The 25790-nt window shown below is 41.3% G+C and overlaps 1 protein-coding gene across 3 annotated transcripts in view; it reads right to left on the reverse strand.

Annotated features, from left to right (window-relative positions):
• tmem150c (transmembrane protein 150C) overlaps window positions 1-8035 on the reverse strand; it is a 39308-nt gene extending 31273 nt beyond the window's left edge. Inside the window, exons 1-2 of one of the 3 annotated variants that reach the window (XM_008110997.3) lie at window positions 7734-8034; window positions 2246-2309 (exon numbers count right to left, since the gene is read on the reverse strand). In XM_008110997.3, coding sequence (XP_008109204.1) covers window positions 2246-2255 — 10 coding nt within the window. In that variant the 5' untranslated portion in view covers window positions 2256-2309; window positions 7734-8034. Of the gene's footprint in view, window positions 1-2245; window positions 2313-7733 lie in introns of all 3 variants that reach the window. The other 2 variants (XM_008110998.3, XM_062981551.1) reach the window with 2 other exon arrangements.
• Window positions 8036-25790: the final 17755 nt, after the last annotated feature.

Genomic DNA, 25790 nt, shown 5'->3' on the forward strand with positions numbered 1-25790 from the left:
AAGTACATTGCATTTCACAGCCTTTGCACTAAAGTGGATGGTGCAATTACTTGAAAAGATATGTTGAGTGATTTAACATTTCTAATAGCTAAATTTAGTGTCACCTGATACATAAAAAAAGGTTCAAGAAGCTTCATTGGTAACTCATTCCCAAAGGAACCCCTCCTTATACAGGGCATTATAAAAATGAAGTCTATTAAATTTCCTGTATTGCTGGTGAAACCTGGCACAGAAGGTAAGAATTCCATTCTTGCAAAAACATCGCCAATTACAGTACAATGAAAGTGGAGAGAAATTACAGCAGGGATGGAAAACTTTCCTGCAATGCAGATTCTACATCAGGTGCTGTTATTTCCCATCTGTGATCAAAACAAGAAGCTATTTAAAGCAGAAGTCACTGCGTGAAACTAAGCTCTGCTTTGCAGCAAGATAAGCTATTCACTTTAGTTTACTCCTCAGAAGGCATAAAGAAAATTGAATTTTCCTTGTATGCTTAGTGAGAAAATGTTCAAATCTGTCAGAAGTATGATATCTGGCCCTGATTTGCCTCTGCCCCAAATCCTTAGCCATACTACTTTGTCTTGCTTCATCCGTTCTCACTCGCTACCTCATTCTCTCAGAATTGTCTCCCTGAATATTTGAGAATTGCTGTCCCCCTTATTTTTTAGTATGTACTGAAAACATCTTTGTCTTTCAAAACTTTTGGAATTTTGCTACTACTTTGTTTTGTTATCTTGTATATTTTGATGTGAAGATACGCAAGATAATATTTTAAAGACATATGTGGTCAGTTTGCTTTGTATTATAGCAGCTTGTTTGGGGGCTTTTTGTATTTTATTTGGATTGGATTATAGTTTTGTGATTTGTTATTCTTTCCCCCTCTGTGTTTATGTATGTATGTGTATATATGTGTGTGTGTGTGTGTGTGTATACACACACACACACACACACACACACACGCACACACACACATTTTAGTTTAAATGCCTCCAGCAGGACCCCTTTTTATTGTTTTACAGTAAAGCACCTTGGGTATTCAACTGGACTGTATATTTTTTAAAAACCATGAGAACAACAACTGAAATACACCTCCAAATCTCTTTCTCAGACTGAAATTCAGTAAATGGATAAAAAAGGTTCCCTTGCCAAGGATAAATGATACCCGAGCATCACTTACAACAAGTGTGGGCAAACTGTGGTCTGTGGGCTATATACGGTATATCAACCACTCCCACCCCTTGCTTTTTGGGCTTTTCTTTTACCTGGAAACCACCCAAACTATCTGCAAATGCAGTAGCTTGCTTCCCCTTGGCATTGATTTCACCTCTTTATTTTAATCAGATTATAAAATCTCTTTACTGTAAACATTTTGCATGAAAGTTGATAGTAGAAAGATATTTATTGAACACAAAGAACACAATCCAGATAACAACAGTCAAAATTTCATCTAAAGTAATGAGAGATGAAGTGTTGAACTGGTTTAAATTAATCTTATGGCCATTTTCAGTTGGACTGAAACACAAGGGGTCAGAATAGCAGCACTGCAGCGGAACAAAAAAAATATTAAAAAAGAAGGTCCATACATCTGCTTTTCCCAACTTGGTGCCCTTTAATTATGTTGAATTACAACCCCATTCTTGCCTAATAATGATGGGTAATGTATTGCAATGTAATAAAAGGAAAGGCTGCCATATAGTCAGTGTGGTATAATGGTTTGAGTGCTGGACTATTTATTTTATTTATTTACAGCATTTTTAACCTGCCTTTCTCACCCAAGGGGACTCAAGGTGGCTTACAATAAATAGGCAAAAAACAATGCCTGAAAACAATACACTAAAACAACAGTTCATATAAAAACAAATAACATTACAGAGTAAAAACACCTTATACAAATTTTAAAACATATCCAAGTTAAAAAAAACCATTCATCCAAAATCCTCATACATAAATCTTAGTCCATGACTCTAGAGACCAAGGTTCAAATCCCCACTTGGGCATGGAAATCCTTCAGTAAGTTGCACTCTCTCAGCCTCAGAGGGAGGCAAAAACAAACCCCTCTGCAGCATCCTCCCAAGAAAACCTTACGACAGATTTGTCTTTGGGCCACCATAAGCCAAAAACAATTTGAAGGCATAGAACAAACAGAAAGCCATACAGCAATTCTTCATTATATATGTTTAGTCATTATTTGGCTTACATTGATTTTCAAGCATCTGGAAGATCAAAGTTAGGGATGAACACTCACCTTGAAGCATCCAAGTACTGCTGCATATATGGTGTTTTACAGAGGGTCACACTTTGTTCCCAGCCTGCTTTACAAAGAATAACATCATGTTACAGTCATTTCAGACAAGCTACAACAAGCCAGTGCAGCATATGCTTACATGTGCCAATGGTTGGAAAATCATAAATGAAATAAAGGCTTTATTTCCTGTTTGACAAGAAATGGAAGGAAAGCACACTAAGACAGAGGTGGACAAAGTGCAAACTCATAGATATTACTGGAGAGCAATTCCTAGCATTCCTCACAGTTTACTATACTAGCTAGGACTGCTGGAAGTTGTAGTCCTATAACACCTAGTAGACTGCATAATGCTTATGCTTACCCCTGGGCTAAGAGAGCCATTTTGTGCCTATGGGTACTTGTTTTCATTTGGATTCAATTTCCAATGGTATAAAGAAATATAGGCTGCTACATACTGGATCTCTTTATTGTTATATCTCCAGACTTTTGTTGTGTTTGCAACATCTTCAATCTGAACCACTCAGCAACGTTTTGGCAGCAGAATAAAGGATTCCACAACAGTGGAGTCAGACACAATAGGAAAGACAAGAAGCTCTGTATACTTCAATCCTATGTACACTGATTTAGGAACTTCATTGTCTGTAAATATCTGAGCAGTAAATAACAATCATAATATTAAAAAATCAATTAGCAAGAAAGGAAGAGAGGGTGGAGGGGGTAATATCTGGCTTTTAGAAATGTAAGCAACTGCCTTCTACAGAGCCCCACTATCGGTTTGTATGTCTCAGAACTATCAATATGGATTGGAATTAGCTCTCTAAGGTTTCAGACAGGAGTTTTCCCACACTTGCACAAAGACACCAGAACCTGGGAACTTCTACAATACAAAACGTGCTCTATTAATGAATCATGAGCAAATCAGATCACCAGGAGCTGTAATTTCTCAGTTTATCCTAAAGTACAAGTCTCATTCCTGTGACCACTAAATGCTGGTGTTATGATTCAACCATTCCTGAAACTCCTAGGCCATGCTCCCCGAGTTATGACCATTTCTGAATGTACAGCAGCTAAAGTAACTCAGAAGCTCTGCAGTCATGGGAAGAACTCGACAAGGGCAAATAGATAAGACAGAAAATGGGCAGGGGAAGATTCACTAGAAGATTACACATTAGTAAAATACAGTGATATCTGAATATCCCTTATCCACATATTTGGAACCGGAAATGATTTGAATTAAGGACCCACCTACCCCTGATTTAGGTATACCTGTATCTGCATATATGTGCATGATGAAATATTTTGGAGATGAAAGCCAAATCTAAACATTAAACTTATATGTTTTATATGCACATAACCTGAAGGTAATTTTAGTATTATTTTAAAATAATTTTGGATACAAAGCAAGTTTTCTTGGTATTGTACCGCCAGAAAACAAAGGTGTCACTATCTGAGCTATTTATATGAACAATTTTAGATTTTGGAGTATTTTGGATTTTAGAATTCCAGATAAGGGATGCTTAACCTGTACAATTCCCTCTGTCCAAGAGGTTAATGTTCCCAGACTTTGTTTGGATACATGAAACCACAGATAATAGTGAACCCTATTGAAATGAAGGCCTGCTGGCCCCAAAATATCAGAGTCACCCTGGAGAATCTAGAAAATGCGTAGAAAAGATACATTTTATTGGTCGTATTATACAGAAACCATGGATAGTGGTCCCATAGATACAAGGTAACAGGAGAAGCATGGCTTGGAATGAGAAAGACTTTTCGAAAAAGGCACAGAGTTCTTTTAGCAGAAGAGGCAGTCCTAAATAAGGCAAGTGGCAGTTAGTGGGACAAGGCCATTCCTCTTGAGCTTTCACTCAACCACTGGCACTCCTTTCTGTTCCTTCTGTTCGAGAACAAAGCTACCTCCTGGCCCCAAATCACCTGCAGCCTTCAGGGAGGATGGAGCACTGCCTTGTGTCCAGTGCTCAAGTAAGATTCCACTGTTGAATCAGTTCCTAGTCCTAGGAAGTATACCTTTCATCCCAATCCATGCATTCCTAGGCACACCACTTCTCTGAACTCATTCTAGGGCAGAGGTGGGAATCTTGTGGCCTTCAGAAGTTGTGGGACTATTTTCCACATCAGTGGCTATACAGTCCTGGCTAGGGCTGGAGAAATTTGCAACACACTAAATCTGGAGAACTCATTATCCTCACCCTGCCCTAATATATTTCAGATATAGAAGTCTGGTTAGCTTTAAGACTTTGAAGGTCTCTGGCAGATTTAAATGATTATTGGGATTTTTGTTAACCATAAATCGAACCTGAGTTAGCCATGTGATGCCTCAGCAAAGAAGTTGAATGTTACATTAGCCCACATTAATGAAAGCATAGTTTCCACATCAAGAGAAATAATATTCCTATAATATTCTGTATTCCAGAGGCCTCACTTGAAATATTCTGTTCAGTTCTGGATGCCTCATTTTAAGAAGGATATAGACAATATAATAATAATAATAATACTATAATAATAATAATAATAATAATAATAGCCGCCCCGAGTCCCTTCGGGGAGATGGGGCGGGGTATAAAAATAAAGTTGTTGTTATTATTATTATTATTATTATTATTATTATTATTATTATTATTATTATTTATACCCCGTGGGGACTCGGGGCGGCTCACAATGTTACAAAAGTAACAGTGCAAATACACCAACAATATACACAGTTTAAAGATAATAAAACAGAAGTTAAAACAAAGGTTTATACAACAGTAATAATATCAAACAACCACCAATGCCATTCAGTCAACTTCAAAGGTGGGAGGGGGGGACTATAGCAGCAATATAAGCTAAAATCATTAGATTAAAATATCCCGATGAAAGGAACCTAATAGCATTCAGAATAGAATTATAATGAGGCTGGTCATCCGATGGCGGTTTCTCCAAAGGCCAGCCCAAACATCCAGGTTTTCAATTGTTTCTTAAAGGATGGTAGGGAGGGCGCCAACCTAATCTCCCTAGGGAGGGAGTTCCAGAGCCGGGGGGACACAGCCGAGAAGGCCCCCTCTCAGACAAGCTGAAGCAGATTTAGAGAGGCCCAACAAGGATAAGAAATACAAAGAACAAAACTTATGAGAAAAGGTAGAAGAAGGTGGTGGCCTTGCTCAGCTTGGCAAAGAGCTTTCACAGAGTGGAGAGGACAGGTGTGTTCACTGCTGCTCCAGAGGGTAGGACCAGGTCTAATAGTTTGAAGTTACAAGAGAGTAGATTTCGACTGGACATTAGAAAGAATTTTTTGACATTAAAAGCAGTTCACGTGAGAGTTGGTGGGGTTTCCTTCTTTGAAAGGGCATAATACTTTCAGACCTCTTCAACCTGTGGCCCTCTAGGTATTTGGGCCTCCAACTCCCAGAAGCCCTAGCCAGCTTGTGCACGAATTCTTGGAGCTGAAGTCCAAAACATCCGGAGGGCAGGAGCCTGGACTTAATGGTCCAAGAGTCCCTTCCCATTGTATTATTCCTTTGATTTGTACCCCACCTCCAATAGCTATATTCCCATTTTGAACAGTGCTGGTCCTTGAGCATTGCTGATTGGTCCCTGCCAGGAAAGAAGAACACAGCTGCAGCTAATGGACAAATCGATGGTCCTAGTTTCTGGCACAATACAAACAAAATGCTTGCTGGTTCCTCACATCAGACAGCTTGATTAATGCTCTAGAAAGGCGCCAGAAAGATATTTATCTCCCCACCCCCCCCTCCTAGCACACATTACAGTTGTATTCTAAAAGATACTCCTTTCCTTTCTCATTTATAATGCAAGTGGTTTGCCCATGGGCAAAAGTTAACACCTAAATAGAAAGACATATCATAAGGAAAGACAAATCTATCCCCCCTTTCTATCACCAGAGGGCCCACAGACATCCTTAAGAAGCCTCTGTGTGCCTCCATTGCAATTACAAGCCCATCCTCCAATACACGTGCTTATGCGCGCGCACACACACACTCTCGCACACCAGCTGTCAGTGCCATGGACATTTTGCTAGCACGAAACAAAAACAGCCACATGGCTTTGTCTGGTCACTAGCCTGCCCACTACCCAGCCCCTAAAAACAACAGGAGGAGAAAATCACATTATTATCATGCTTATCAATGCTCTTCTAACATAATCACCACTTACTGGTGCAAAACAAAAACCTTGTTTATTCAAAATATTTTTATACTGTCATTCCAAGCAAGCCCACCCAAATTTAAGCCCACTGCAAATCTCTCTGGGAGGGTTTTTTAAAATTGTGTCAGAAGCGACTTGAGAACATACTGCAAGGAGGGGTAAGGGGCTGTGAAACAGGAAATAACTCTTCTTGTTGTTCTTGTTAGTAGTAGTAGTATTTATATACTGCTTCTTCTCTTCTAGAGGAGACTCAAAGCGGCTAACACTAAAAACCATACAATATGTAAATTAAAACTCAAAGCTTACAAACATTAAAATAGAATTAAACACCTGATTTATTTAAAAATATATAGTTAAAACCACTTAAAAGCACATTGAAATATATGAAGCTCTATAGAGCTGAAACAAAAGGGAAGTTAATACAACAAGGAAGCATATACACACAGGTGGAACTTCTGTTAATGGGCATTTGGCAAAAGCAAAGGATGCTAGCTGGGGAGTGTTGCCAAGCAAAAAACCCATCCCCAATGAGTATGGCAGAATGAAGCTGTAAGCTAAGCAGCATCCATTGCTGCACTATGACAAGAATTTGGAGCAAAAATGGAGAGGCTGAAGATGATGGGTGGCAGGAGGAATTGGGAAGAGGCCCTACCAGTGCTATGATATACATAAATATCTCAAACCATGGCAAAGCAATCCTATACACAAAACAGGAGCAATTTCAAAGGTGCAGAGTATGGCACTGCGGTTTCAAAATGCAACTTCAGGCCACACACTTGCTGGATTAAGGACTGCACCTGTATAAAAGGCTTGGTGTTTGTTTTTTGGAGGGAGGGGGATAGCCAGGGCGGAGAGTTCTTAAATCAAATAAGAGCAGGCAGGAGGAAAAGCCTAGGGATTTTCCAAGCTGATAAGGCCGCCTGAGAGACAGGCAGCGAAAGAAAGAAAGAAACAAAAATATAAATACAGCCAAACAAAGCGCACCACCATTAAAGAGCAGATGTACTTCCAAAGAGGGGGGAGGAATACAGCAAATACAGGAAAGGATTGGAGGGTGGGATCGGAGAGATCCACTGGATTCCTCAAAGGCTTGGGGAAAGGGGAGAGGAAGCCCCACCTTTTGCGAAACAGAGATGAGAAGGGAGGTTCTCCAAGCGTGATGCCAAAGGGAGAGAAAAGACAAGAGAGATCATGTTTTGGGAATGGGAAGGGGACGGGAGGGGGTAGAGAAGGACTGCAGAGATGGGGGGCAGAGGAAGAGGAGAAGCACCACAGAGCTGACACAGAGCACACACACACACACAAACGCGAGCGCAAAGATACCCACCTCCCAAGCGACTGCTGTGGCGCCCGGGAAAGGAGAGGGCGGCAGAGATGGTTGGGGAGGGTCCCTGGCACGGCTTGCCCCCTTAGCACCAGGGGGAGGAAGAGGCAGGTAGGCAGGCAGGCAGGCAGCAGGATGGGGCCACCGAGGAGGAGGAGGAGGAGGATTTCTCCGAGGAAGAGGTGGAGTTTGTGCCTGCTGCCCAGCGTGCCCGAAAGCGTCTCCCTGCTTTTTACGCACGAGCTGGAGAGAGGAAGAAAGAAGGGAGAGGGCTGGGGGAGATGAACACAGCCTGCAAAGGGGCTGGGGGCGGGTGGGCTGGAGGGAAGAGGGAAGGAGGGAGGGAGGGGTCGGGGGTGGGCCCATCCCGGCCATCGCGCGTCTGGAGAGAGCACGGAAAGGGGGCGAACAGCCCGCCCGCCCTCCTTCCCAGCTGCAAAGAGGGGATCTCCCGAGAATCATGGAATGACAGAGTTGGAAGACATCCCAGGCAGGGACCATCCAGTCCCAACCGCATCCTGCCCCGCAGGAACATACAGCCAACCCACTCCGGACAGATAGCTATCCAGCCTCTGCTCAGAAACCTCCAGAGGAGACTCCACTCCACCACACTCCGAGGAGGAAGCTTATTCTGTCCACTGCCAGGAAGTTCTTCCTAACGTTTAGGTGGAATCTCTTTGCCTGCTATTTGAATCCACTCCTCCCTCCTGCCATAGTTGGTCTCTAGAGCAGCAGGAAACAAGCTCGCCCCATCCTCAATGTGTGAAAGTGCATTTTTAGACGGAGGGGGCCGTGTGACCCAACTCACCCCCCAAAGCCAGTAGTCTGGGTTGGAATTATTTATTTACTGTATTTGTATACTGCTTTTCTCACCCAGGTGGGACTCAAAAGCGGTTTACAACATAGAAATGGCAAAATTCAACGCCTAACATACATATAAAACCAAATTGTAAAATGTAGACAAGAAACTATGTGTCAAAAAACAAAAAAGACAATTAAACATAAGATAAAACAATATTTAAATATAAAGGTAAGGGTAAAGGTTTCCCTGACGTTAAGTCCAGTCATGTCTGACTCTGGGGGTTGGTGCTCATCTCCATTTCTAAGCCAAAGAGCCGGCATTGTCCGTAGACACCTCCAAGGTCATGTGGCTGGCATGACTGCATGGAATGCCGTTACCTTCCCGCCGGAGCGGTACCTATTGATCTACTCACATTTGCATGTTTTCGAACTGCTAGGTTGGCAGGAGCTGGGGCTAACAGCGGGTACTCATTCCGCTCCTGGGATTTGAGCCTGGGAGCTTTTGGTCTGCAAGTTCAGCAGCTCAGCGCATTAACACACTTTGTCTACGGACAACGCCGGCTCTTCGGCTTAGAAATGAAGATGGGCAGCAAGCCCCGGAGTAGGTCACGACTGGACTCAATGTCAGGGGAAACCTTTACCTACATAGAATTAAAACTACCTGATATAAACATTAAAATCACATAATCCAAAATGGTAAACCAGGCCATTCCAATTGTCGATTGCACATATTCCATATTTATTTCTTATACTGCATTAGTTTACTGGCCAAGAGCTTGGTCCCATAACCATTGCTTTGTTTTCTTTCTAAAGGCCAGGAGGGAAGGTGCTGATCTAATCTTACTGGGGAAAGAGTTCCAGAGCCGAGGAGCCACCACTGAGAAGGCCCTGTCTCCCATCATCTTGCTTCCAGATACCAAGGCAAAGGGTTGTGTGGCCCTCTACAACTTGGAAAGCACCAGGTTGAGAAAGCCTGGCCTAGATCTATATGTACATCCCAGACCTATTCACATCAATGTGATACCCATAAGTGGCCTCCGGATGGCTTAGACTACAACTCCCATAATCCCCTGCTAGTCCCCTAGCTGTAGAAAGGGAATAACATAAACAAAATCCCACCACCAGCTGTATTTGAGATTGCAGTCCAGCACAGTTGGAAGGAATGAAATTGTGTCTGTTGATGGACTACAACTCCCACCATCCTCTATGGTTCCCCTAGCAGGAGAAAGGGAATGAAAATAAAATTAATGACTAAATCCCACCATTAGTTATATATGGGGTTATAGATCCAGTACAGTTGGGGAGCACGAGGTTGTGTGTTTATAGAAAAAATGCTGATTTAAGCTTTCATGTATGTGCTTGCAAAATTCAAATTAGCGATGTGTGAGTTCGGTTTTCTGTTTGTGCTGATAAGTCCCTTTCACTTCTGTTTTTGGAGAAAGGTGGACGTCTTCTACACAATGCAGTAAATGAACATGAAATCAAGTCAGGCAAGATTGCAGGATTTGGAAAAAAATTACCTTTTGGGCTCATTGTGTGTATGTATATACCTTCAAGTATGCTGTTGACTTATGGTAACACTATGAATTTCACATGGTTTTCTTAGCAAACTAAAAATGTTGGGAGATTCTGTGAGCTGTAAATCTCTTTGCTCTAAAATCTCGTCAAAGGTACAGCTCCCAGAATTCCAGATCTCAAGAATTAACCTTTTCAGCCTCTAAAAATTAAGATGCTCTTAACTAAAGCCTGGAAATGGTGCTGTTTTGGACTACAACTAAAGATGCTCCCCAATTGGCATATACCTAGAAGAATTTTGAGTCTTGTAGTCCAAAAAACGAAAACACCAAAATGAAAGCAACCACATAAGCCTTACTGGTATTTTTGTCATTTGTTGTAGGGATCAGAAATACTTACAAGAAGTACTCTAAAATGTCCTTTAACTCAGGCTTCTGAAGTGGTTTATGTGTCAGTGTGCATCCCTTGTTGACAACAAAACCAATGTTTTGCATGTTTATGCATTTGTTTCTAAATATTTATATACCACTTCTATGCATAATTTTCAAAGCAATGTGGAACCATAAATGTAAAACATGCACTAAAAACAAATACAGAACATGACATGCAGATTCTTTTCAAGGATCAAGAAATAAATTTGGGAGTTGTAATGAACTGGGAAAGGTTGCTCGGGTTTTTGAACATTTCAAGTGTTCTGTGAAAAGAGGATTCCATCATGTGTATGAATTGGCATATAGCAGAGACACTTCATCCTATTTCATTCATATCACCTCAGACAGAAGAATTTTCTGGTGGAATCTGTTTAGTCATTCTCCAGCCAAGCAAAATAATGGAAAGTAATGAAGAAATGTACCTACTGGTGTGATCTGGGCTCAAACTGGCTAAGTAGCATGGATTTTGTTGTCGAAGGCTTTCATGGCCAGAATCACAGGGTTGTTGTGTGTTTTCTGGGCTGTATGGCCATGTTCCAGAAGTATTCTCTCCTGACGTTTTGCCCATATCTATGGCAGGCATCCATAGAAATGTCAGGAGAGAATACTTCTGGAACATGGCTATACAGCCCAGAAAACACACAACAACCCTGTGATTCTGGCCATGAAAGCCTTCGACAACAAAATCCAGCATGGATTTTATTCAGTTTTTGAGTGCATGTTTATGGATGGAGCAATGCCTTTTCCAAAGTAATGTTATCAAGAAAACCCTGCGATAGGGTCGTCATAGGTTGGAAACAACTTAAAAGCACGCAGTGAGAACAAGCAGCTTCTAACCCAGGTTTATTCCTGTGCATATTGAAGCAGGCATTATTCTAGTTTTATTAGTACTGTATATAAAACAAAGGAATGATCTTCTGTTTTGGGTTTAAACAAGTAAAGTGGTATAGATTGCCAGTAACAATAAACTGCTTGTGGGGCATCCGTGAGATACATGATATGTAAGCACTGAAAGCCTACATAGCCACATTCATGGTTAATACCAGTGGCTCAGTGTGTTAAAGCGCTGAGCAGCTGAACTTGCAGACCGAAAGGTCCCAGGTTCAAACCCGGGGAGCGGAGTAAGCACCTACTGTTAGCTCCAGCTTCTACCAATCTAGCAGTTTGAAAACATGCAAATGTGAGTAGATCAATAGGCACCGCTCCGGCGGGAAGGTAACGGCGCTCCATGCAGTCATGCTGGCCACATGACCTCGGAGGTGTCTACGGAAAACGCTGGCTCTTCGGCTTAGAAATGGAGATGAGCACCAACCCCCAGAGTCGGACACGACTGGACTTAACGTCAGGGGAAACCTTTACCTTTACCTTAGATGGAATGTAACCCTATTCAGTATAAGCTGAGTCTGATCTAACTTTGCATTGCCCAGAATAAGGATTAACTTGTTCACCTTCATCCAGTCCATAACTTATATGAGACACAAATAGAATTAATAAAGTGTTCTCAGATTTAGTTGAACACGAGAAATAGAATCAGCATCAGCTTATTGTTGCATAAAATCTAAAATATCCAGTGGTGCCTCCCAGGGATATCCTAACAATATTCGGTAGCAATGTGGACAAGATAGAATCCTGAGGGATCCCAGCATCTAAGGCAGAGTTCTCAAAACATTTCATGTTGGTGACCCAACTTTTTAGACATAGATCATTTCATCATGTTAATTCAGTTTTACTAACAAACTGGAGGTTAAACCAACCCTTTATAAGAGATACGGCCACATGCATAAATTGTAATAACAAAATGTATGGGGACACAGCATTGCTCATGAAAACCTTTCATTTATATTTGTAAAACTATGATTTATTGTGTATTTCACATAAACCCAAGAGGTTTCTCATTACATTCGCGTGATACACCTACACACTTCAACTAACACACTAACACATCGTGACACACAGTTTGGAAAGCTCCAACTAACCCCCAATCTGGCTGTCCAAATTCCCTTCCCAAGAAACATTCCACCATGATAATTGGTATCATAAAGCTTTTAAAGATCCAGCAGGACCCACATAGACACCCTCCGCCTATTTAGTACCTGATCTGTGCTGTCCATCAAGGTAACCAAAGCTGTCTCTGGGCTCTTGTGGAGCAGACAATTGTGTCAGGAGGTTGTGATGTCACTTCCTGTAGTTCTCAAGTGGTTATCGGTTTATTTATTTTTAATATCCAAATGAAGCTTATGCTATTTTGTGGCACTTCCCAGCATCAGCTGCAACATTTTATTCCTACTCAAATGGTTTCTCAGATGCACCAGAACAAAAAAAAAAGTGTTACTGGCTCCTTTCTCTTTTTAGTTTTTAAGTTTAGATTGGTGAAATTATACTTTTACATTATATTATTATAACATTAAAAACAAAGAAGAAGAAATAAATGTGTAATGATAGTAACAGAAAATAAACACTAAGATTCAACTACCGTGTAATAGAGTAGCTGCTATGAAATAATGTTTATCATAGAATCATAGAGTCATAGAATAGTAGAGTTGGAAGAGACCTCATGGGCCATCTAGTCCAACCCCCCGCTAAGAAGCAGGAAATCACATTCAAAGCACCCCCGACAGATGGCCATCCAGCCTCTGCTTAAAAGCTTCCAAGGAAGGAGCCTCCACCACAGTCCGGGGGAGAGAGTTCCACTGCCGAACAGCCCTCACAGTGAGGAAGTATCAATTCCCAGAAAGTGATTATTATGGTCTTTAATCCAACAGGAAAAGAAACTGAAATGGAGTATCTATGTTAAACTTTCTCATTATCGAAGCTAAAAGTAATTGAAGAAAGGAAGGGAGATTCCAGACAGGAGAAAAAAGGAACTTATTACCAAAGGGAAGCTCTCCTTTTCTTTAAAAAAATAATCTTTAAATTTCTGACTTGCAAATAATATTTGCACATATCTTATTTCCCCAAACAGTGACAAGTCTGGGGGCAGAACTACAAAAAGCTGGCTTTGTTTGGGTGACAAAAAAGGTAACTTGTTCCCGTTGTGTTAAAAAGAGACTTTACTTTGTTCTTTTGTCATTTCAAAGACCAGCGTGGAATTTCCTCTTACTGCTATGGCTTTCAGATTCATATGGTCTTGACAACTTGGCTCAGTTAAGAATAATGTTGATCAAGGGCCAGTGTAGCAGTAGATGGAATTTAACTGGGAAGAAATGGCTTCAGAGCACTTTTCAGACACAAATGCTACTGCACGACTTTGAGAAAGATTCGAACTTGACCCTGCCTTTGGGGGATGTTGCGAGTTCTAATATTAGGCATCCCCTTTCATGGGGAAAAAGAGGTATAGAATTACCATGTTTAGACAAAATCCCTTCCCTATAATAGGTGAGCAAAACTCATTTTTTAATAATATTTTATAATATACAGACTGGGCTGTAGCAGCTGGTTAGTAGCCAGCTGCAATAAATCAGTACTGACCAAGAGGTCATGAGTTCTAATCCAGCCAGGGTCGGGGTGAGCTCCCGACCATTTAATAGTCTAGCCGATGCAGCCTAAAAGATAGTTGCACCTGTCAAGTAGGAAATTTAGGTACCTCTTTATGCGGGGAGGCTAATTTAACTAATTTATGACACCATAAAACCTTCCAGCAGCATGCAGAGGAATGAGGAAGTACTCCATAAAGGACTCAGTGTCACAAATGGATGGTGAAGTGGAAGCACCCCCTGAGGCCAGAATCGAGCATACCTTCATGAAGCCGAAAGCTGGAATGTTAAATTGCCTCTGTGTCTGTCTATATATGTCGTATTGTCTAAATGGCATTGAATGTTTGCCATGTACTGTATGTGTGCATTGTGATCTGTCCTGTGCCCCCTTCGGGGTGAGAAGGGCGGAATATAAATACTGTAAATAAATAAATAATAAATATAAATATGTTGAAAAATATTTCTCTAACAGGGGTGTGAAGTTAGGGTAATGGAGTTTGTTGTCCTCAAGTTTGATCCTTTTGAAGCATTCTGTTTTACCATGGCGTAATTTCCAACATTTCACAGTGAATATCAGAGCTTGTTCAAGATGCCAAAATTGATTTATAAGGAAAAACAGAAACCCAGGAGAATCTGCTGCAGTTTCGCCTGAGCCTCCTCAGAAGCGTAAAATGTCACCCCTGCAGATCCAATTGAATGAAAACTACTTTTGTACTTTGAACTCATCCTTAAGAGTTGAAATAAGCTTAGGACAAAAGGCAAATGCAGAAGGAGAAATGAAAAAAATTGATATTTCAAAAGCAGTTGAAAAACTGAACTGTCAGAGAACTAATTGTGACTATGCCTGCCAAATCAGGAGAACTGAAGGATATGAAACTGGGTTTGTTGTTGCTTGTGATATTTGCTACTGGTTCCCAGGAGTAATGATAAATAATATTCAGTTCTGGGTTTGTTTTCATAGACCTTACTCCAGTTTTTAAGGCCTCCTTGCCCATCTGTACATTGACTCTGACCCATATTACTCTCCATGTTATGTTGCAATACCAAAGTGGAGCAATACTTGGACCATGAACAGAAGATGCTATTTTTGTGGTCAGTGGGTTCTTGGTCCCCTGCAGTTAGTACTGGTGGAATAGCAAAAGGTGACTGAAACTGTTTCATATAACTTTCTTGTAGTTATATGCCTCAGGGAGCCCTTCATAGGACTGAACTACAGGATGCAAGCCTAATATTTCAATTAAATCCAGCTGTTGCATTGTGAAATCGTCTTCATGAGCTCTTGCTTTCCTTTTTTTAAAAGCAAAAGTATAATTGCTTCCAATTCTAATGTCAACACATTGAGTCAACCTTAGTTGCAAAGAAAAAAAGGAGAAAAAAGAAGAGTCCAAATGGAAGACAGATGGCCGTGTTTGGTGCCAGAGAATTTTTTAAAATGAAGACATTTTTGTAGTGCAGCAAGCTGAATAGCAGAAATTTGGACCTCTTCAATCTTGCATCATCATCATCACAATCATTAGCATTATCATCAGTACCCCACTCTTCACTCTTTCAAAATTGATAAAACAACAAAATAGAAACACATATGTCTATTATGAGTATTATCGTAAGTTAAATTATAGGCAAAAATATATTTTAGTTGACATTAAACTTCGGAAAATCCATGGATGCAAAATGAAGGCCTTACTCCTCCAAATAAGAATTCTACCCTCCATCTTCGCTTCCCAAATTTCTACCATTGCAAAGAGTGAGACACTGAAAATGATTCATACCTAGAACACTGATTTGCTGTATTCACATTCCCTTGGTAACATTGCTTGTCCCTTTTCTTGGGGTGCCTCAATTTTGTCTTGAAATGATCAGCCAAGGTTTGAAATTACGTATTATAATGCTAGACTTTTGGGGGACAGGAGAAAAATTCCTTTTGGAGTGGGCACAATTCCTGTTTTAGGGATAGTGTCCTCATTTTGCTCACCTGTAACTACACCCTGATGTGTGTGTGTTTGTGTGTATGTGTGTGTGTGTGAGAGAGAGGTACCTAAACTGACAGATCCATGTGCCCCTACGTATGAAAACACATCTTGTAATATGCAAGACAGCTGCAAACACTCTGGCGCCTTGTTCACTGGCTACATTTCAAATGCCAAACTGTTTATCTCTAGTCATTGAGGAAGCACACTGGTCTCACTCAGACCCAGGCCCAGCTGGGAGCTGCATTTTATAATGAAGAGCACTCAGCTACACACTCATGGGACACTCAAGAGGCCACCAGTTATCCATGGAGGAAACATCTTCAGCTATTAAGAACAGGCCACAGAAAAGCCATCTTTTCTTCAGGGCTGTCTACAATGGGCAATAAATCTCAAACCAGCTCAGACCTGCCCCAGAGATCCATGTGAGCTCCTAACTATCAATGGTGCCCAGTGCTAGTGTCAGCAGAAGTGTTTGTATGACCAGGACACTTCTTGGGGCTCATTTACATAGCCATTACAACCCAGACTCACCCTGATTTCATTCCTGGCTGTACTCATGACATTATTCTCCATTTCGAGTAAGTATTTTGGAGGCAAATCAAATTAACCCAGTTTAGCTCCATGTTAGGAAAAGTTGGGGGACACTCTAGATTTTGCATGAAACTATAACCCCATGGCTCCAGGGCAGTGTAGGCAATAAGATTCCCCAGACCACTAGACCCAGTCCTGCTGTTGATACCACTTCGAAGCCACACAGGGTTACTCTGGAGTTTTGGGCAAACTCTGAAGCACTCCCTGACACTTACCAGAAATGGAGAATGTTGTGGGGACAGCCAGGAGCAAACTCAGAGTGAATCAGCGTTATAATGTCCAAGTAGATGAGCCCTACTGGCTTTTAATTGGCTTTAGCCAGAGCCAGAATTTTATGATGCAATTGCGTTTCTTTGGATTTCCCCCAGTTTTACCCAATAATGGGATCTTTTTTCTCCATAGGGATTTGGATTTTCCCAGTGCCTGGAATACAGAACAGCTACTCACACTATCACTTTTTCACACATACTTTGCCTTACAGATAACTGTCCTTGGCTTGAATAACTTATGGTGAATACAATAGCTCTCTGTTTGAAGGCATCTTTTATTTAAAAGGCTGTTCAGCCCCAGTCCCATTTCATGACAAAGAATCATAAGAAAGGAGAGGGGCTGGAGCCCTGAAGATGCCTCAACAGCTACATAACCGACTAATACTGTCTTCCACTTTTCCAGCTGATTTTAAAATGTCAGATTTTTTTCTGTCCCCTGTCCACTTTCTCCCTTCATTCTCAGCTTGCTTCACTCGCTGCAAGCTAAGTTCAAAGAATAAGCACATTCTACTTCATAAAGTGGGGCCCCTGGTGGCACAGTGTGTTAAAGCGCTGAGCTGCTGAAGTTGCGGACCAAAAGATCCCAGGTTCAAATCCCGGGAGCGGAATGAGTGCCAGCTGTTAGCCCCAGCTCCTGCCAACCTAGCAGTTCGAAAACATGCAAATGTGAGTAGATCAATAGGTATCGCTCCAGTGACGGCACTCCATACAGTCATGTCAGCCACATGACCTTGGAGGTGTCTATGGACAACGCCAGCTCTTTGGCTTAGAAATGGAGATGAGCACCAACCCCCAGAGTCGGTCACGACTGGATTTAACGTCAGGGGAAACCTTTACCTTTACCTTACCTACTTCATAAAGCATGATCTTTTCCAGTGAGTTCCCCATTGTCTTTCAATAAGCCCAAAGTACAACAGCTTCAGTTCAGTCAACGTTGCTTCTAGTGAAAGTCCACCCTTGATTTGTTCTAGGACTCATTAAAAAATACTTGGTTTTTTTAGCTGTCCACAGTAGCCATAGAACACTTCTCCTCCTCCTCAAATTCAAATGAGTTTCTTCCTGTCAGCATTCTTCACGTTGAACCTTCAACCTTTTACACTCTTACATAGAATCTGGGAATTGCCAAACAGCTGCTAGGCAGCAGCAAGTAGTGAAGGATGACACTGGCAGAGGATCTTTCAGAGACAGTGACAGTGGCTTCATAGTTAACACTTTTTAGTACTGCAGAGAAAGAGGGATGGTAAACCTCTTCTGAATGCCTTTTCACATGAAACCCCTGTGATGAGACAATCAAAATGAAACACAAGATAGTGGCAGAAGATAAAACTCCCAGGTTGGATGGCATTCAGTAAGCTATTAGGGAAGACAACTACGGGTAGCTTTGTGGCTAATGGCATAAGTGGATTCAAAATGAAAGAATGTTTAGTTGTTGATGTGCTCAAAGGAGTAAGGAAAGCTGTACCACACATATGATAGGAACGTGAAATGTGAGAAGCATGAATCAGGGAAAGCCGGACAAAGTAAAAAAAAAAAAAAAAGGAAAAGTATAAGCATTGCAATGCTAGAGGAAACTGAGTAAAGTGGACAGGAATTGGAACATTTTGAGTCAAACAATTGCACAGTGTTTTACCCAAGAAATCTAAGAAGAAATTAGGTAACTATGTAGGTATTTTCAAAAATACATATATTAGTAATTGTTAGTACTACTGTGAGTACTAACTAAGAAATTATTAACATCTTTGCCTGATGCAGAAGCCAGTGAAGCCTTGAAAGTTTGCCTGATATATTTTGTGTATTTTAGTTGCCCCAATAAAGCTATCACTGTTTTGTGGATTTTGGATTGTGTTGGACTCTGGGGAAAGTGTCATTAAAAAAAACCCCTCTAAAAGTAATTTTCCAAGATCTGGAAAAAGGGGACATGCATCAGAACTGTTCATCTGCATTCCTGAATTCATTTGGCAGTATCGCTTAGGCATTTTGCAACTTTTTCTTCAGAAGATGTGTGGGAAATTTGAGGGTGGATACAGTGAGGTCAATTTTTATTGGAGAAAAATAAAAACACAAGAGATCTGCTTTTGCAAAACTAAGGATATTTACAAAGATTAAGCAAGCAGCAGAACCACTGCCAGCTCCGCATCTCTTTATTTTTATCATTATATTTTTTGCACGTTCTATTTTCTTCTTCTGAGGAGTTCAGTCAGAATAACTTACAATATATGATCCCTTGGAGAGCTCCTGTTTAAGTTATTTACAGGGCCAAGCTTGCTTTGCTTGAGTAGCAGAAATATTATCGTATTCCTTCAATCCCTTCTCTGGGCTAAATTCATGAGCTGAATCCAAACACCAGAAACAAACCTGTTGTTTTCAACCTCTCTCTGCAATGCAGAATTTAAAGTCAGGCAAATCATTATTTTGTGGGTCAATAGTGGTTGAAACTGAATCTTGTACCATAGAGCTGAAATACAAATAAGTCACCGGAATGAAAACTGATGCAACTGATGGACCCAGTTTAATATTTTTAATTTCAGCATGCACCCTGTGAACATTGTTTCCTTCCCTAATAAGATCCACAGGAGCAGCATGGTTTATCTCTTTGCAGCAACTGAAGTATGCTGAAGATGATGAAGGGAGGAGAAGAAAGAAATCAGGACATCTTGAGTAAAGGTAAAGCTTTTCCCCTGACATTAAGTCTAGTCGTGTCTGACTCTGGGGGTTGGTGCTCATCTCCATTTCTAAGCCGAAGAGCCAACGTTGTCCGTAGACACCTCCAAGGTCATGTGGCTGGCATTACTGCATGGAGTGCTGTTATCTTCTCACTGAAGCGACACCTATTGATCTACTCACAATTGCATGTTTTCGAACTGCTAGGTTGAAAGAAGTTGGGGCTAACACCCCGCTCACTGGATTCAAACCGCCAACCTTTTGGTCAGCAAATTCAGCAGTTGTCAAGACCCAGGCTGCAGAGCACCAATAACCATACACAGAGGCCAGAATCTATCTAATATCTTTATTGTGGAAATATATAAAGTTAATAAAAACAAGTGTAGAAAATAGTCCAGAAGTAGACCTTTCAGGAAAGGTCAAAATTAGTCCAAAGAAACAATGTCCAATATGAAATATTAAGGTCCAAAGTTGTAATCCAGTAACCGAAACACTCACTTTGCCAAGCAAAGTGAGGGGAGATGACAAGGTCCTCTAGTCCATGAAACTTAAGCAAGGCTAGGAAGTAACTTGATTCTTGGAACACTAGGCTTAATTCAAGGCAACAAGAAACGAGGAGCAAGAACAGGATCCGTGGTAAATTCGCGGCGAGGTCCGGAAAGCAAGGCAAGGTCCGTGGAGCAAGGCAAGGTCCGTGGAGCAAGGCAAGGTCCTGGAAAGCAAGGCAAGGCTGGAAACGGGAGCAAAGGACTTGAACGCGGGAGTAGCGTAGTCCACACACAACCTACTCCCGAAGCTGACGAATTGACTCCGCAAGATTCCTACGTGGGCAAAACACCTAAATAGGGTCTCGTTTTCCCGCCAAAGAACAATTCTCTGGGGAACCAGAACTGAAAGCCATTCTCTGTGTCCAGATGCATGACTCCCTAAAGTTTCCCATGGGAAGCAGGCTTAATCAGCTGAATGCCTGGCAGCAATCCTAGCGCTCCTGCGAGACGCCTCCTGAGCGCCTTTCTGTTGTTTATAATAATCACGGCGAGAAAATGGGGGAGATTTCGGCTCAAGGCTTGTTTGGCAGACTTCTGGAAGGCAAATCTCCTGCAGGTGCAAGGGCTCCAATTCTGGCTGAAAAAGCTCCAATTCAGGCTGAAACGGTGGGAAACCTAAGTTTTCCTCTTCATCTGTCACAACAGTGCTAGGAACGGGACTACATGGCCCATGAGTCATCACAGCAGTTCAGTGGTTTAACCCGCTGCGCTATTGAGAGCTCCCAGGATACCTTAAAACTGGGATGGCAGATGATTAACTAAGGGTGCATTTACACTGTCAAATTAATGCAGTTTGACACCATTTTAATTGTGTTGGTTCAATGCTATGGAAGCCTGGGAATTGTAGTTTGGTGAAACACCAACACTCTTTGGCAGAGGAGGCTAAAGACCTTGTAAAATTACAGTTCATTGGGCCATGGCAGATAAAGCGGTATCAAACTGCATTAATTCAACATTGTAGATGTACTTTAGGACTGTCCCTGTCAGACTGGGACAGTTGAGGGTATGTTTTCCAAACCCTCATTTTGAAAAATATTGGAAGGTACATGGGAATGCTAAAAAAGTGATGGGACTACATACAGCCCTATGGTACAGTTTCCTTATTATTTCTTAAGCACTGTATAGAAACCTTCCATTAATCCTGTGGACTTGAGACAAGTCCCTCCCCAGTACATAACCATAACAGCAACTTTTGCATCCTCTACCTTTCTCTGGTCTCATGTTAACAGCCCTGACATTATTGAATAAGAAATGTTGACAAGCTATGATAAAAATTGTTTACAGCCTCCTAGAGTGTTTACTCATTTTATAAACCGTAATCCTTACTTGTACTGTCATGAATGTTGTATGAGATTCAAGCGCACCACAGTACAATTTGTGATAAGCTCTTTTTAAAAAAATATCCCTTATCATTCTGGTTTTTTTTTTAAAGGAGAATATTATTTATACAGTCCAGTGAATAAAACCCTAGGTGGCTGGAATGTTAATAAAGAAAACTTAAAATGCCAGACTGCATGCTCTTTAATGGTAAATCCCTGCAACCCCTACAGGTTTACATGCAAGTAAAGCATAGAGAGAATCAGGTTGCAAATCTCATGCAATCAGAGTGTTTAAGGGTATTCGTTACCAGTCTTCCCCAACCTAATTTTATGCTGCTGTATTTTGGGGTCAGGTCCTAAGGGAACAGTTGTCAAGGAAACCTGGAAGTCATGACTTTTGTCATAAATAGTTCATTCTCTTTCCTGCATATGGGCAGACTTCTCAGGGTCCCCTTTCCCTAAACAAGACAAAGAAAGAGCGACTCCTTTGCAAAAAGGAATGTATGTTTTCTCTTTAAGGAGAGCCATAGACCATGAGACATTTTTACCCTCTGAGGGTTTCATTGTTTGTGCACAGAAGCCAAACGAGCGCACAAACAGTTTTATTCCAGAAACTCCATACTTTTTTTCCTCTTGAAACGCTGAATGGGGAAATGCCAAATCAAGAGCCTGGGAAATTGACATGCGGATGTGAATCCCAATCCCACACATTCCAGTTGTATTGATTTGACAATCTCGGTTAATCCTCAGTCATCCCACTTATCCAACTGCTTTTAAAATGCCCCAGATTCTCTCTCCTTTCCTCTTTTGTCTGCATTTTATTTCAGTCACTGCAAATTGAGTTTTAAATGCAGGAGTAGTTAGCACTGCATGAAATCAGCATGAGGGAAAAGAGAGGAGACAGTGATAAAAGATTTCACTGTAGGCTCAGGCAAAGCAAATTGCTGCAGCCTCTCCTGGCTTGTGTGGCCTTTCTTATTAATAACCATCTTGACTGAAGTTGTTTGGCCAGATGTGTCTCCATTTTAATCTGGAGGCTATACAATTTACGTCTCATGATCTTGAGTCTTAGCCCATGGATTTCATAGGTGTTTCTTAGGTAGGGAGCACTCAGAGGTGGTTTTGCAACTTACTTCCTCTGAAATACAGCACTTTATATTTGTTGGTGGTCTTCTATCCAAGTATTAACCAGAGCTGACCCTTTTTAGCTTCGAAGATCATAAGGGATCTGATGCCTTAATGGTATTTAGGCCCCGGTGGCACAGTAAGCTAAACCACTGAGCTGCTGAACTTGCTGACCGAAAGGTCGGAAATTTGAATCCAGGGAGCAGGGTGAGCTCCTGTTGTTAGCCCCAGCTTCTGCCGACCTAGTACTGTAGCTTGAAAACATGCAAATGTGAGTAGATCAATAAGCACTGCTCCGGCGGGAAGGTAACAGCATTCCATGCAGTCATGTCAGCCACATGACCTTGGAGACGTCTACGGATAACACTGACTCTTTGGCTTAGAAATGGAGATGAGCACCAGCCCCCAGAATTGGACACAACTAGACTAAATGTCAGGGGAAAACCTTTACCTTTACCTTTACCTATCTCTCTGGCTGCTTCTACACTGCCATATAATCCAGGTTATCCAAGTGGATATCCACTTTATCTGCTTTGAACTGGATTATATGAGTCTACACTGCCCTATAATCCAGTTCAAAGCAGATAATGTGGATTTTATATAGCAGTGTAGAAGAGGCCTCAGTTAGGTATCAACTAATGTAGAGAATGAACAAGTGTGTAATTAGTTAATGGAATCTGGGATATGTATGTGAACTTAAGAACTGCAGTTTACATGTGTATTAATTGCTGCTGTATTCAGCCAATATTTTTCTCTGGTTTCCATGTTTATGTTTGTAGGATTGTGAAATCCAAGGCATAGAAAGGAAGCATTAAGAAGTACGTGGAAGCAAGAACCAACCTTATTAAAGCAACAACTTCCAGAAGTTATAGTATTCATTGAATAAACAACCTCAAAGCGAGTTTGACCAGAGTTAAACTAACAAACCCATGTGAGATTAAGCCTTGCAGGATGTGATTAGGCAACTAGGATTGCTTAATGACTGACAGATGAAACAAAATGTAAGTGCTGTAACTAACATGTGTGATTATATTTCTGTGTAAAAGAGCTGTGATGAAAAATAATTCGAGTTGTATGTATGTGTTAAATTGTCTCCCCTTCCCATAAATATCCCATTAGACATCAACTGATTCATTCTATTAGTCAGCTCCCCAGCATTTTCTCGTATCTGCTCCCTTTTGCTGGAGAACATACTTTCTTGGATCAGAGAAGCATTCACCAGAAACAGTTTGGAACAATGCTGGCAACAGTTACCATGTCAGTAGGATTGTAACTCCATTCATGATTTTAATTCCAACAGTAAAGGAGCTATCCAAGATGTGGAATCTATTTGTGAGGACAGGGTTCAGGACCTTACATAGCTTACATTTGATGTTCAGATTAAAGACTTTATTGCATGCAGGAGGCAAACCAGCATTGAAGTAGGACCAAAGGTGATGGTGATCCATGATGCCATGTGCATCTCACTGTCAGTCTGCCTCTTCCATATGATTCATGCCAGGACATGACAGAAGCCTCCCACAGAAACATCTGGATGTCCCCTGGTCAACATCCTTGCAGACGGCCAATTCTCTTACACCAGAAGTGACTTGCAGTTTCTCAAGTTGTTCCTGATACACAAAAAAAACCCAGCTATGATCTAAATATACATAAGACTGAATTTCTACTCTGTTCTGTCAGTTATGAGATGCAAGCTTGCCTTTTTCTGAAATGGCAAAGACACCGGGCGTAAGAAAGAAGCAACTTGCTTCATTTTGTATTTCATAAAGCCACAGAGGCAAAGGCAACCTATTTAAATTAAAAAAGATCCTTCCTGCCTCTCTCCTGCTGATCTTTAATGGTTTGGAACTCAACCCTCCAGACACATTACCAATTAATTTCAGGAGGCACAGACTGCTTCTCAGTAGCTAAAACAATCCCAGAGTTGATTTGCAGACTGGTTTTTATCCCATTAAGGACCGAGCAGAGGCAGTGACCTGTAGCATTTTCTGTGCAACTGTGGTGAACTCTAATATCCATTCTGGATTCCTGAAAGCACTCCCGAGTCATCAAGACAATTCACCAAGCTAAAGAGCAAAGATCATTTTCATGACCAGAATGCCATTTTCCTTCTGTGGAATAAAAACAAGCTGGCACCAAATGATGGACAGACTCCTCAATTTACATCAGTGACAAGGTACTTTACACTCAGTGAATTCAGTGGGAAGGAAACAGGAGGAGGGTAGAATCTTACCCTTCTCTGTAGAGAAAAGCAAACTGTTGCAACATCTTCTTGCTTGAGCCTTCTTTCTCATTAACATAGTTTGTCATCTTGACCACATTCTGATGTTGCCTGGCCACACAGGTGCTGGAGGATGTGCTATTTTAATAACAGTGGTGTAATTACAATAAAAAGGTAAAGGTTTCCTCTGACATTAAGTCTAGTCGTGTCTGACTCTGGGTGTTGGTGCTCATCTCAATTTCTAAGCCAAAGAGCTGGCTTTGTCCGTAGACACCTCCAAGGTCATGTGGCCGGCATGACTGCATGGAGCGCCATTACCTTCCCGCCAGAGTGGTACCTATTGATCTATTCACATTTGCATGTTTTCGAACTGCTGGTTGCCAGAAGCTGGGGCTAACAACGGGAGCTCACCCCCACTCCCCGGAGTCGAACCACCACCCTCTCGCAGCTCAGCAATTTAACCCACTGCACCACCAGGGGATCCAAGAATTACAATACATACAATAAAATAGTTTCCTTATAGAGATGTGTCACATCAAGGTGCTGACTGTACCTTTCCAGATGTGTTGATGGATCTAATCTCTCATAATGGATGTTCTGGCGAACATGAAGGCAGTTGTAGTCCCACAGTATTTGTAGAATACATGTTCTCTGTCTCTGGTTTAACAAAATGAGCTTCCATTAGAAGAAGTGGAGAATCACTAGCTTTATGGAAACTATTTGAGAGGGTAAGGTTTAATTTGAGTCTTGGGGCCTTAGACTGAAAGCAGTTCATCGCAGGAAGTCTGTCAGAATCTCAGCCCTTCTTGATTTTTGTCATCCAAGGTATTTTGCAGTGGGATTTGGAGGTGTCCATCAAAGCTCTAAGCCTTAGTTTTTAAACAACTGTTGGCTGACTCGATCTGAAGAATTTTAAAAAGTAAGAACTGAAGCTGAAACAGCCAGCATAGGCAGGAATCTAGGGATGCTTCAAAGTAAGTTCAGGTGCTAAAATTAGACCTTTGTAGAGCTTTGAAAATGAATAATTTTGAACTATGTGTTTCTGCGGAATGCTAAAAGTTGTAATTCAAGAAGTGTCTTTACAAAAGCTGTTTCAGTTGACATCCTCAAAGGCTCTTTTTTTGGTCTTTTAGGAA

The sequence above is a fragment of the Anolis carolinensis genome, chromosome 5 (assembly GCF_035594765.1).
Source record: "Anolis carolinensis isolate JA03-04 chromosome 5, rAnoCar3.1.pri, whole genome shotgun sequence".
NCBI lineage: Eukaryota > Metazoa > Chordata > Lepidosauria > Squamata > Dactyloidae > Anolis > Anolis carolinensis.